The sequence below is a fragment of the Vanessa atalanta genome, chromosome Z (genome assembly GCF_905147765.1).
Source record: "Vanessa atalanta chromosome Z, ilVanAtal1.2, whole genome shotgun sequence".
Lineage (NCBI taxonomy): Eukaryota > Metazoa > Arthropoda > Insecta > Lepidoptera > Nymphalidae > Vanessa > Vanessa atalanta.
The window spans coordinates 15,618,374-15,631,878 of record NC_061902.1 but is presented as its reverse complement, the minus strand read 5'-3'; the positions used below and the strand labels follow the sequence as shown (position 1 = coordinate 15,631,878).

The following is a 13,505-nucleotide window of genomic DNA, read 5'->3' as shown; positions in this document are numbered from 1 at the left end:
GCGCCACACACTAATACCACCCTTCACCCATCAGTAATAATACGATTTACGTATCGTTAATCGCTACTTCGACGATACCTTGCTACCTATTCGCAACCTACACTTTACGTACTTTTTATTATACACCGTCTGTGGCTAACCATAGGACTTTCGGAATTTATTATTATCGCTCAATCTTGTTAATTGTTTAAAAGGAATCTTTCAATTATTTTTTCATTTACGATTTTTTTTTTGGTGAATCTGAAAACGTAAGTTATACGAATGGAATTCAGACGTTCATTAAAACAACCCCGATATATCGAATTACGATTCAAATTAATATAACCTTTCTCTTTCTAACTATTGTATGAAATAATTTTCACGCGGTTAAGGGTTCTGTTCTTATATTCGATATACTCTTGAGATAAAATCGCATCAAAATTAATTCAGTAATCTTCGAGATTAGCTTAATAAATACGATGAAATTTGTTTACGCGATTTAATCTTGTTTCGTTTGTTTGTTGAACGTAAATATTTATCATCCCATTCCGCTACGCAGCGCTACGGTTAGCTTCAAGTCGTAAGGAACACTACATGTTAGTAAATATATCATATCTACTGTCAAATGTAAATGTGATTTTTGTGTGTGTGCAAAACCCAATTAGTAGCGATTGTGTGTGGTGTCTGTATGTGATAACACAACGTAATGTTTTTATAATTTACAATTTAAAAGTCGGGCTACAATATCAATAAGGATCGCTTATTGGTAAATAGTACCGCTTCCCCCCGAAGACATTAACAGTGAAACTCTATTAACTATTCTATAAGCTAACTAGTCAATAAGCTGCAGTACTAAGAAGTACCCCATGTGCCTGTAATTACGCTGGCTCGGTTATTTATACTGGTGCATTTTGACATTATAATAACTGATGGGTGGGCGGTACACGGAAATAAAGAAAGCTTCCACAGGCTAATCAATATATAAATTGAAATGGAAACTACTCTTTTCATGTATTAACTGACGTGGTTGATATGAATATGTTAATATCTGAATGTAATTCTTTGACGACGGACTCCGATAACATTTTTTAATTTAAAGTTATATAAATAGCAAACAAATTAATATTCATTGCGTTATGTTATTCACATGTAGTCACATGTAGTGTTGTACGAAGCGTTTTCTACTTTATGATGAGGAAATTCTTCTAAATAATTCTATAAGAAAAAGTGCATCTTGAAAATAACGAACTAGTTTGAGATTACGTAGAAAACGGAGTCTCTTATACATTTGGAGATAAAATTACTAATTCAGCTGCATAAACAACCCTGTACCATACTATATACAAAATAATATATCTTCTATACCCCTTAAAAATATTAAATATCGCATCACACAAAACGTAATTCGTTTATGAAGAAATTAATGTTTGAATTTTCAATGAACGATTATTAATAATATATTTAATTTAAATAAACATAAAATGCTGAATAGCATTATTTTTATTTTTTTTTTATTTCGAAGCACGTTTTGTGTGGAACGAATATTCAATAATTAATCTTGTATATCTGTTAGTAAGATTTGAGAAAGCGTTAGACAAGCATTTGTCATGCTGTGTGTATATAAAAGGTTGTGTTTAATTATTTATCAGTCACGTCATGTCTTGACGAAAAAAATATATCAATTTTCTATAAAAGGTTTGAATGGAAACATTATATTATAGAATATTTATTTATATAAAATAATAATAATAAGTTGGTCAATTGAAACTCTTCAAATAATTGTTTATATCTTATGTTAAATTAAAGATAGTTTTATATTATTTTTGCTTTAATTTAATGAAATGAAAGGAAAATATAATTTTGTTCTCAAAAGAAATAAGGTTCCCGAAATAGTCTCAGTCTTTGTCATAGGTAAGTGTGGAGTGTGTGTGAGTGTCGCCGCACCCCGCAGGCAGTTGCAGCATGCCGCTAGGAATGATCAGCGCACTAACTTCATTTACCTGTTTCCGGGATTTCTTGATCATGGGCTGCGGCTTCAGTTCTTCGTCAGAGAATGCACGCGTCCGGGGATCAAAGTCGCGCCCTGACGACGCCATCGAGAACGCTGGAAGTGTACGCGAGATGATTAATATTGGCCGTGACCTTGTCAGTCATCGTTGTATCAATTATACTGCATGAGGCGAGTATGAGGAACGCGAAGGAGTCATCCGACACGATCGAACCTGTTCAAAAGTATTGTCGTCCGTCTTTGATTGATTCAAATACTTACCGTAGTAATTGTAGGTCGGTATGGCTAAAGTATTGATGTAATTAAATTGCCACATTTTGTGCAGTTGACTATCTCAGACGGCAGACGAGAATGAACGTTTTAAGTGAAATGCAGGGGCGACATATAAACATTAACGTCTATTGAACGTGTAATTTAAATGTAATTTAGCTTCGTAGCTACTTTAACAATGTTGACATTTACAGTGGTCTAAGTAAGGTCGGGTACATACTGGAGTCGGCGGGCGACAGCGGCGGGTTGATCGTGTCAGGGCTCATGCAGTCCGATGGCGACGGCGACCTCTCGCGCTTGGTGACAGGCGCCTGCAGGCCGAGCGCCAGGCCCGTGCCGGCGCCGAACGCCGAGCCGCCAAGGTGGCCGCCACCGAGACCCTCTCCCGGCATGCCATTCTCCGACAGGAACTCGTCTAAGTCCACGTACTGGAATGCAAAGGTCACGTCACACGCCGCGCTCTTCACCGCGCTGGCAGCGGAGACGCTAGCGGCGGACATTATTTCATGTCGTTTCGCAGCAGCAAATTCGCGTTCGCAGACAGTTCGCAAGCTTATATTAATTAAAATAAACATAGAAAAATGAAATCTTAAACTATTAAAGACATAAATGTATGGATGGGGATTCGCCGGTGGGATAAGCAGGAAGCGACTCTATTACCTAGTGCGGGCGGGTTAGAAAGCCTGTGAAAGACGGACACACGACACGCAACACGCAGTAGGTAATAAAGTTGCGATTACTGACTTCTTGTACCTTGAGATCTGGGTCGTAGGGCAGCGTTTTGTCCCAGAGATTGGGTCCGAGGAAGGCGGCCTGCGCCTCCCACAGCTCGCTGTCATCCTTCTTATCTTCGAGCGCGTCCTTGGCGTTCACCGATTTGCCTGTAACAAGGAGGGCGGTAGCCCGGTCACTGCGAGCTCGCGCCCAACAACGACAGCCTCTAGGCCCCTTCACCTCAATACCACAATGTTGTGACAGACAAAAATGCTACACGGTGCACAACAGAGCGGGTTAGGAGCGGGGCTGCGCGGTTGTCTAAGCTCACAGGGACACACGGCTAGCGGTTGCAACGCCAGGTTTATAGGCGACTTAATCTAAATTAATAGTAATATATAATAGTCATTCGCTGAGCGTTCGAGGCACGTATCGGCTCATAAATATTGTAATCATATATCGCACAAGCAGATACACTTATAATATATTTACAGCTTATTGAAGCAAAGACTATTATAAAAAATATTTATTTATTATAAAGTAACAACATAGTTAACAATTGCAATAATTTCATTGGATGCAAACATGACAACAGAGAAACAAAGATATTAGAAACAAAAGTAGAGAACGAAAATATACTAAAATTTACTTTTACGAAATACAACTGCTTTTTTTTTCAATTATAAACAAATTATATTGTTAATCGGATAAACAGAATAGGGCATTTTTATTTTGCATTTTAATATATTATAAAGTTGAAGAGTTATTGTTAAGGTAATAATTGTATGTCTCTTGGCAGATGCAAAGGAGCGATACCGTAACCATTATATCAACCTGTATCAAACCTGTACTACGTACATACAACACAAATAGAACGCGGATGAAACTGAAGTATACGGTAATGAATAAAACATAGGTAAAGTCATATGTCGTACGTTATAGTTAACATTTAGGCGGTTCGAGTTGTCTTTAAGGTTTTACATTAATAAACGCAAGCACGAATGATCTACCACGTGCGACGTGGGTGCCGGCAGTGTCACGAGGCAATACACGCGACAGCCGCGTGAGAAGGCAGAAGACTCTGTGACGATCCCGAAAACCAACGTGGAACGTACCTCATAGACGTCGAGCCGAAATTATTTGAACATACAATAAAATATAACTAAGTATTAAACAGTAGACAACCCCGATATCGCGTCTCATAAGAAATAAATGACGATGTAATTTTAGAAGGAATACATAAAATTATTACACACTGAGTTTTTAAATGAACTGTATTTTAATACATTTGATACTTACTATAAAACATAATGTTTTGTAAAGTATATTATATTAATATCAATATGTACTTGATACAAGTAGGCTCAGCGGTCTTACAAGCAGTCATAAACGAGTATTATTTACGTAGTCACCTATGTTACGATGTTATAATAATAGTTTTTCTTCTATTGATTTCAGATTGTTGTTTAACGAAGGAAGTTTTATTGAAACAATTCATAGGTCAAGATGCACTTGTTCTCTATAACGTACCACTTAATGTTTGCTTAAATTATACAATTTAAACATACATTAATAATGATACGACTTCGTTTAAAATACGATATATTATAAGACCTATGGCGATTGTTAAGGTATTCCTCGCTATTAACCGACCGATGTGCAAAGGCAGGCTTTTGTTAAGATAATGTATCCGTCTCTGTGCTATCAACATACGTATTTAATCGTTGCAATTAGTAACGACGTCTCAGGATCTTCTGAAACAATGGGTTTCCTCCACTACGTATATTTTCCTTTAACGATGATCGCATGATTAAAGTCCACGTGTTCAATACACTAAGCCATATCAACACTTTGGAAACATATTTACTATTACAACATATTGTAATTATGAAATGTAATCAACAGGAATATGTTTAAAAAATCGTCGTGCAAGGACCGAGGTGAAATCCATAACTAATATTATAGTTTATTGGAGACGAAAATCAAAATATACTATTTCAAGTAGGCTTTTCAATGCATTGATAATCGTTATATCACATCGAATGTACAGCTTTTATTTGGATAAAATAAAATTTATTATTAATATTATTTATCTACCGTATTTATGATAGTTAATGGAAATTGTAAATTAAAATATTCCAAAAGATATGTGCGTATAACAATAGCGTTTTTATCTTTGATTCGTTATACACTTATGAATGTATATAATGTAAATAAATTATTAAAGGATAATTTCGTAGATAAGTATAATAGCTTGACGTTTTGAGTATCGAATTGTACACTTATAGTGAGCAACTACTGTGAGCATTGTCAAAGTATTTCTGATTTATAAAACATAATTTCTGAATGCAACTTACAATATTTGCGAGATCACCTCATACCAGCAACAACGACAACCAGCAATTCTCATAACATCTAGTCGTTTCGTATGCATTAATATTTATATTATTGCGGAGCAGACACGTTACAAGGGAATAAGGTGTTGTATAATTATTTATTTATTTTATCTATAAATATAATAAGATTGCAGTGTCTGTTTGTAATATTAAAATAGCCGCGTTTTACTAAATGCATAGGTAAATATACCTAAATAAAATTTTTTGTCTTTTTGTTCCGGCTAATCTCTGGAACGGCTGGACCGATTTTGACGGGACTTTCACTGGCAGATAGCTGATGTAATAAGGAGTAACTTAGGCTACTATTATTTAAGAATTATATATATATATAAATAAAATAATAATAAAGTCACCCTTTTTTATTAAATTCAAACGCGAATATAAATAAACTTTTTTTTTTATAACTTTCAAACGTAGATTACATTGATGTCATATATAAAAGGAACAATCGAAAGCTCTAGAATCACAAGCTGATTAAGAAAATAAAAAAGAGACTATTGTTCGGATATTATATAATATCATTAATTAAAAATTATATCTGTGAAGAGAAAAAACATTATTTTTATTTATATTTTATATTTTACGTATTTATTTACTTAATTAAATTTATATAATATTTTATAATGATTAAATTTAATTGTAATAGAAATTAAGACGAAATTGAGATAAATATTTTTAATTTTTATTTTATTAAACTATATTTTCGTATACTGTATATTTGGCATGTCGTGTGGAAGTCTCGGTACCGATAGAGCGTTATTTGTCTTGCGCTTAACACGCGCGATTTGATGGGTGCGTGAATCTTTCTAGAATTCGTTTGCGAGGAACGTTTAGTTGCCATAGTTGATCCTCCTTGACGGTGTAACTAGTAAGTGTATATCATTAAGGCTATCTTAAGACGTCTATGTTGCTCATTTACCTGCTATATCAAAGAATTAAAAATACCAATATATAGAAACACTGATAAACTTATACGTATTTCTTGAAATTATAAGCTTGATTTCCATTAAATTACCTGTCTTGTTTAGAACGTAAAGTGGCGTAAAATGTTATTCAGAATCACGTCATAATATCAGCGAGTAAAATGTTAAAGAAATATGTAATCGTAACAGTAATTACTGTGGGAGCAATTTAGCACGCTTCCTAATAAAAAAAACCTTACGCAGTGGGGTAAGGAAGTAGAGGAAGAGGGAAGTAACCTAGTTGAAGTTACGTGCGCACGCCACGCTTTTCTAGCCGTTCCGGCGCGCGCGCAGCACGCGTCAGTAACGGCTGCGACCACTTGTGATACAGATAATATTATGTTTAAAACTACCAAGTGTTCTAGCGAACTATATTTATTGTAAATTAGGCGAAGAAAACGATGTTATTATATAGTTTTTAAGATGTATCAATTATAATAATAATATAAATCTCTCTATTTGTTTTCTCATAACGACTAAGCTATTAAGCTGATCGTCGTAAAACCTGACAAACAGACAGTCTGGGGCCTTGTTAATGCCCTATAAATAATGGTAGCAAATATGGAATACACGTGACAAAATATAATAGATGCGTACGAAGTCGCGGGAATTAGCTAGTGACTATTAAAATATCCTATTAAACGCAAATACAATATTGTTATAATTTGATTTACATATATACTTACATTTAGTACAAAAAAATACTTCATGAGCATGTATATATACGTTAAAGTCGCATATTTACTTTGTCAAGTTTTTATTATATACAACAACCTAACCGCCTTGTCTTCGCACGGGTAGAATAAGGGCCTACATGGATTGTTTATGGTTTAAATTAAATGGCAAATTTACAATGGACTGGCATAAGCGTCTTCTTAAAATTATTTCTGTTTATTCTTCAACATACAAAAGCCTCATCACAAACGGATGAATAGTTTAACAACGCATTGAGAACAAATATTTATAACATATATATATATATTTAAATATGTATTATACAGAATATTAAAAATTATATTTAAGACTACACTTCAGCTTAGATAATTCCCAGACTGTTATGTATTGATAAGTTACGATCAGGTATGTTAAACGTCTTATATGGTATTATATATTATATGTATTGAATCTAGGAAATAACAAACAAATATTGAATCAGATTAAGTAGACAGTATTACATATTATTTCGTACGACCTCGACGTCGCTTGTGTTGTAATAGAAAAATCCTGAACTTCAGAGGCAAGTTCAAGTTCCCTGAACTCTGAAAATATATGGGTCACGTTTTGCCTCTAGATAGAGACGTAGGATGCAGTTATTACATAGGAGGAAGTGAGACAGCATCGAAGGCGCAGAGCGCTTCCGGGCCGCTCGTCAGACCGCTCTCACTTTCGTTGGAGAAAGTTTGCGTTGATGACGACATAGCACACTATGCAATGTTGGCCCGATGTCTATACTCTTATTACCTTTCCTCGAATCGATTCTGGTTAAATTACAATATTTTGATTCGATCCGAAAAATTGATACTACGAGTAGGGTAAGGAAACTTAGTAAAAAATATTTTATCGAATTAATCGTAGCCCGTATAATCATAAAATATAATAATCTGTTTGAATTAAATCGATTTTTCAAGCATGTATTTTCTAATGTATGAATTAATCTTAGGCCTAATATTGTCTTTTATTAATGTTAAGAACTTTAATTATGATTTTTTAACAGTGCAGTATCAATAAAGACATGACATACGTTACGACAAAAGGAATACAATGAAAAGTACACAATAAAACATCGTTACATCAAAGATAATATCCCAGTTTTTGTGATAATGTTGTAGGATTCGAACTTATTATTGACATACAATTCATAGTGATGTCATAAAATTCCCAACACAACTTATTTCCTATTTCAAAAGACTCAAACCCACACTTTCAATACTTCTTCATTATGTCAGAATTTTCCCATAATATCAATTTCCTCTTATAAATTAAGCCGTGTTTAGAGACCGGTTTAAAATCGAGTTGAGATATTTCAGACCAACTCGGTACCAACCGTTACAAACATTGGTACCAATATTAAATGTGCGGTTAGTATAAATAAATTCAAATACAATATTAGTGAACTGAAACGCATACCGCATAATTTAGTATTTGGCAACGGATTATAGTGGAGAAAGTGGTAAGTCGAATGTGCAAGTCGGTTTTACGAGGCGAACGGTTCACTCTCACTATCGGCCATAGCGAAAGTTGTGTAACGGAGAGTTGCCCTTCGCTCCGTTGAATATTAACGGCCAAATGTTTGACTAAAGAAAAATATTTAAGATTAAGATGTGTCGTTGGACGCAAGAATGTAGGCTCATTTTGTCATGTTCGTTCAATTTACTTGTGTTTGGGCATGTTAGCAACTTGTCTGAAGTGAAGGTTTTTGGCAAATTAGCAACAAATATATATATATATATATATATATATATATATATATATATATATAGTTTTTTATATTATAGTCATGAAGGTTTATAACAACCTTCATGACTTTGAATGCTATAGTTAAATTAAAGATTGTAATTAGTCGCTTAAACGTCAGTGTTATTTTAATTTATAATATAACAAAATAAATCAAAGCTAAGTGATAAGAGTCAAAAATAATACTTCACCTAAGATATCTATAATAATATGTAATGTTGCGTGGCAAAGGGAGCCAGGTCAGTATAGCTAAGTCGAACCACTGCAATGGTTTCCAGCTAGTTTACACCTCAGAAAAACGGAAAATTATTAAATAGGGACCAAAAGTAACCTATATTTCGACCCGTGTCTTAATCGTGTATCCGTGTGCCAAATATCGCGATCATCGTTGAGGCGTTGAAGCGTGAAAGCAGGACAAAGAAACTCACTTTCACATTTATAAGTCGAGATTTTTAAGTTTATTTTTATGTTCAGAAAGAGATTTTGAATATTTCTAATTTTGTTAATATAATTAATGAATAACTAAAATTATTTCATCTTTACTTTAGTGATAAATGTGTTTTTAATAATATTTCGTCATATATTTAGTTTTTATTCTTAAAGTAAGAACTTATTTTTTTCTTTAAACTTCTATTACTGTCAGAAACACAATTTTTGAACGATCTCTACAAATAAATAACTTTCAATGGACAGAAATAGATAACTATGAAGCATATAATTTTATATGGTAAGATTGTATTAGTAACGATTGGAATGCCACGCGGGTACCAATGGAAAGCTACTCTTGCGCAACTTACTTCCTACTCGGAAAATATAGGTAAGGAGTGCCGGTACAGACGGGAGAGGGGAGGGGCTGGTGGGGGGAAACGGGAAGTGGTCACAGTTGCGTAATGGTGAAAGCAGGCGTTTTCCGCTGACGTTCTTTTTCGTAAATGTGTGAATTGAATGAAAGTTGGACGAAAGTTTTTGCAGCTACTTGTTAGCGCTCGGCAGGTGTCAAAACAGATGTTTTGCTTTGGATCGTGGAAACGTTTAGATATTAAAAACTTTGTCTTTCAGTTTAGCTTCCGTGATTGTATTAGTATTTACATTTTATATTTCACACTGTAATAATCGTTTGTGCGTATTTTTTATTTAATAATAACATACCAAGGTAACTAATTAATGAATTATAAAAATTATATTAAATGTAAACATGAATGACATAAGTTGTGTTCTGTCACATACTGGTTACGAACGAAAGTGTTTACAAATAATAGGGGCAGCCAGTGGCGCATGCGTGGGCTCACTCGAACGCATTGCTAGCCATAAACGTCCTCAACATTTCTAGTCACTGTCAAACACAAGAGCATCTTTGTGAAGTTATTTTCGGAACGAATAATGCGGAATAATCCAGATTGATCAGATAAATTCCATTTTCAAACTTAGAACATTTCAATGTTATTTAATAAATTACAACTAATAGTCTAGTCATTTCTATTTAACAATACACAGATATTACTTTTTTAATTATTATAACGAAAGCCTCTTATGTACAGCCAAATTTAAAAACAAATAAACGATATTATTTTTGGAAATCTATTGCCGTGGAACTTAAATGATTTTTGGTATTACTTTTAACAAAAATATATTCTAGACTTTCATACTCATACTAGTTGGTTTAACCCTTTTTTAACCAGAAACGGATGGTTATTGATGTTATGTATATAGGCAGTTTAGATCCATAGATAAAAGTCAGCGCAGTATCCGATTGCTTGAACTTGTATTTATGTCATTATTTTTTTTTAAATATTTGAAATAATTTAATCTATTTTAAATGAATAAATTCTGCCTGACAATCTCAACAGTTGATTACCATTTGACGTATTGTTGCATAGTTTTGCGTTATTAAAACCTTATTATTTAAGCTATTTTAATAACTGTAGGTATATAATTAAGAACGATAACGGTAATATTTTCCGTGATAAAAAATTAAAGCGAATGTTTTTTTTCATATAAGAAATTTCTTTGTACATTGGTAAGTAAAATTTTAAATTAACTTCAATAAACATCGATATAATCTATTGAAAATATTTTTATTAGTTCTTGAGAATTTTACTATATAAAATCTTTTTTTTCTAGATTGAATTTATAAAAACGAATTCAGACAGTAATTTAAATAGAAATCAAGGGATTATTTAGACGGCTATGATTTTTAAACGATTATCTTGGGTTTACAATGCATCTAGTGCTCTATAGTACTGTAATTTTTACATAATATTTCTAGAAGCGTCGAAAACAACAGAAATCTTTCTTTGAGCTACTGTTCTGCTAGCTAGATTGTGCTATTGGTATTAAGGAGAAACAGTTGGTCTCCATAGCTTAAAAAAAACCTATTGCTATTAATTGTTTTCTGTGCTACGTGTTTTCAAAATATTTATGTTGAAAAATATTCTATGAATCATGAATTGTTATTTAAATTGTTAACAGAGAAAACTTGTGTTATTTGTGTCCTGCGTGTGTATGTCTGTGAGAAGTCATATGTGTGTGTGTTCGGTATGTTGATTATGTATGTGTGATTCGGATTGTGAGTAATAAAATAAGGTAACAGAATCGGAAAATGTTGAAGAAAATTCTGCTTATATAAACGCTAGTTCAAAAGGCAATTTATATGCAAATGTTAATTGATGTATATAGTTGCTATTAATTAAGTATCAACGAACTTATTATATTTCATTTTATGGAATTTCTGGCCATATTATTTGCTAAGACAATTTAAATCGCGGACAGTATAATAATAACTAATAACTACAACAAACTAACTTTTTGTAAGCTACTTCAATTACAGATTGACACAGGATCTTCAATTTAGTATTGAGTAATTGTTAATTAATAGTAACTTCAATAAACGTCATAAACAGCGTGAACAAAAATCGTGAACCTAAAAATATTACATGCGTTTTTTTTTTATAAATACAATTTTGACATTTTTATGTTTTGAAAATTGCATACAGTAAATGAGATAAAGTCTGTGGGCACTATAAAGTTTGACCGCCCCTTCGCCACCGCTCTTTAATACCCTTTATTTCGTGACGCATATTCCATATACTTCGTTGGCGTTGACAACTGTTATATAGTATTAAAAACGAATGGTTACAGGGACTCGCTGAGTAGTATAAATAATCTTTGTAATATTACTAATATTAATAATGTTACATTTAGTAAACTTAGTTTAAAATAATTGAGAATCTTTATTTTAATTAGTTTTAAGGAGCAAAACTAGTCGCCTTAAATCGTAGACGCAAGCTACGTACTTCTTTCATGTACAATACGCTTCTAACCACAAGATTTTAGATGTTACCTATTGCCTGTAATTAAGCTGGTTCACTCTGTGCCCGACACAGCAACACGAAGTGCTATTTAGCGGTTTAATATCTGACGAGTCGTGCCGACACAGGCGTGCACATACAGGTACTACCAACACAAAATACTAATATTATGTTATATGGTAAGGGTGAGTAATCATTATTGAAAACACGTGCAACACCTTCGTAGTTTATACCGAGGATAATTTCTATTTTTTACTTGTACGAATTAAACGCGTTACTAATGTATGTACGTACACATCAATTTATTCATCAAAGGGTATTATTTTGGATAATGATAATAGGTTTAATTGAATATTAATTAACAAATTACCATGACACGTGCTTTTTTTTATTGAGTCCGTACTAATTATTGAGTAATTAAATATTTATTTAGAATAATATTGTATGTTTTTGGTATGTAGTTTCAATTATTATCGAAGCTATGTCGCTCGGAATTATAACAAAATTAGTTTCTTGCTCATTTAACCTATCTCTACTCTAGACTTCATTTAATTTTCCAGCCGTTTATGCATGATTGTGTAAAAAATATTAAAATCTTTCAAATTTATATTACTAGTTATAAATTTTCTATTTCCAAAAGCAATATCTGACCAATAACATAAGAATAGAGAAAAAAATATTGCAATAAACATATATGTTTATTAATGAATGTAATGAAAGTTATTTATTCCCATGTATTATTCGCAATTATATATTAAGAATAAATTAAACAAGATTGTTAAAAAACTTGAAATAGGTAGAACAAAGACCAACGTCACTGCTTAACGAAGCAGTTACGTAAAGTAATATAAAGGTATCAATGTTATTATTCTTCATAATTATTAAATTTCTTTTACTTGTTATTAAATTTCCCCAACTATTATTAATTAAAAAAAAAATCTTATGCAAAAATTATATACGCGAAATTTTATTTGCATAAAAATTTGCATTGAGTTCGTTTTTAAGAATTAAGTTTCACTTGCTTTCATTTTATCTCACCGAAAAAGAAACCTTACAATGTATGTTTGAATTAATACTAACTGTAAACAGTGACATTACACACCTCTATTGTATATAATGTTATATACATAACGGTAAAGCAAAGCCTTGAATTAACCTTGATATAATTTTTTAATAACAAATCAGATGTCGGAAACTAACAACATATATAAGATTTAGTGGTAACGTAGCGATAGCTGCGCGCGCGCACCGTCAACGGAAAAGTAAAAGTCGGAAGGTGTTAGAGGGGGAGGAGGGACGCGGAAGCGATAGCGGAAGACCGAAGATTACTTTTACTCTCGCTAGACGAGCCTGCGTACAGCTCACTAGAACTTTCAATTTCTATGTAATATCACAAAATACTATTAAATTATAG

At 32.8% G+C, this 13,505-nt stretch overlaps 1 protein-coding gene across 7 annotated transcripts in view; it reads right to left on the bottom strand.

The window, feature by feature from the left end:
• LOC125076178 (hepatic leukemia factor) overlaps positions 1–13,505 on the bottom strand; it is a 204,480-nt gene that overhangs the window by 2,758 nt on the left and 188,217 nt on the right. For 3 of the 7 annotated variants that reach the window (XM_047688186.1, XM_047688188.1, XM_047688182.1), the window contains 3 exons: positions 3,002–3,138; positions 2,478–2,685; positions 1,971–2,083 (listed from right to left, as the gene is read on the bottom strand). In XM_047688186.1, the coding sequence (XP_047544142.1) occupies positions 1,971–2,083; positions 2,478–2,685; positions 3,002–3,138 (458 nt within the window). The remainder of the gene's footprint in view (positions 1–1,970; positions 2,084–2,477; positions 2,686–3,001; positions 3,139–13,505) is intronic. The other 4 variants (XM_047688187.1, XM_047688185.1, XM_047688183.1 and 1 more) reach the window with 3 other exon arrangements.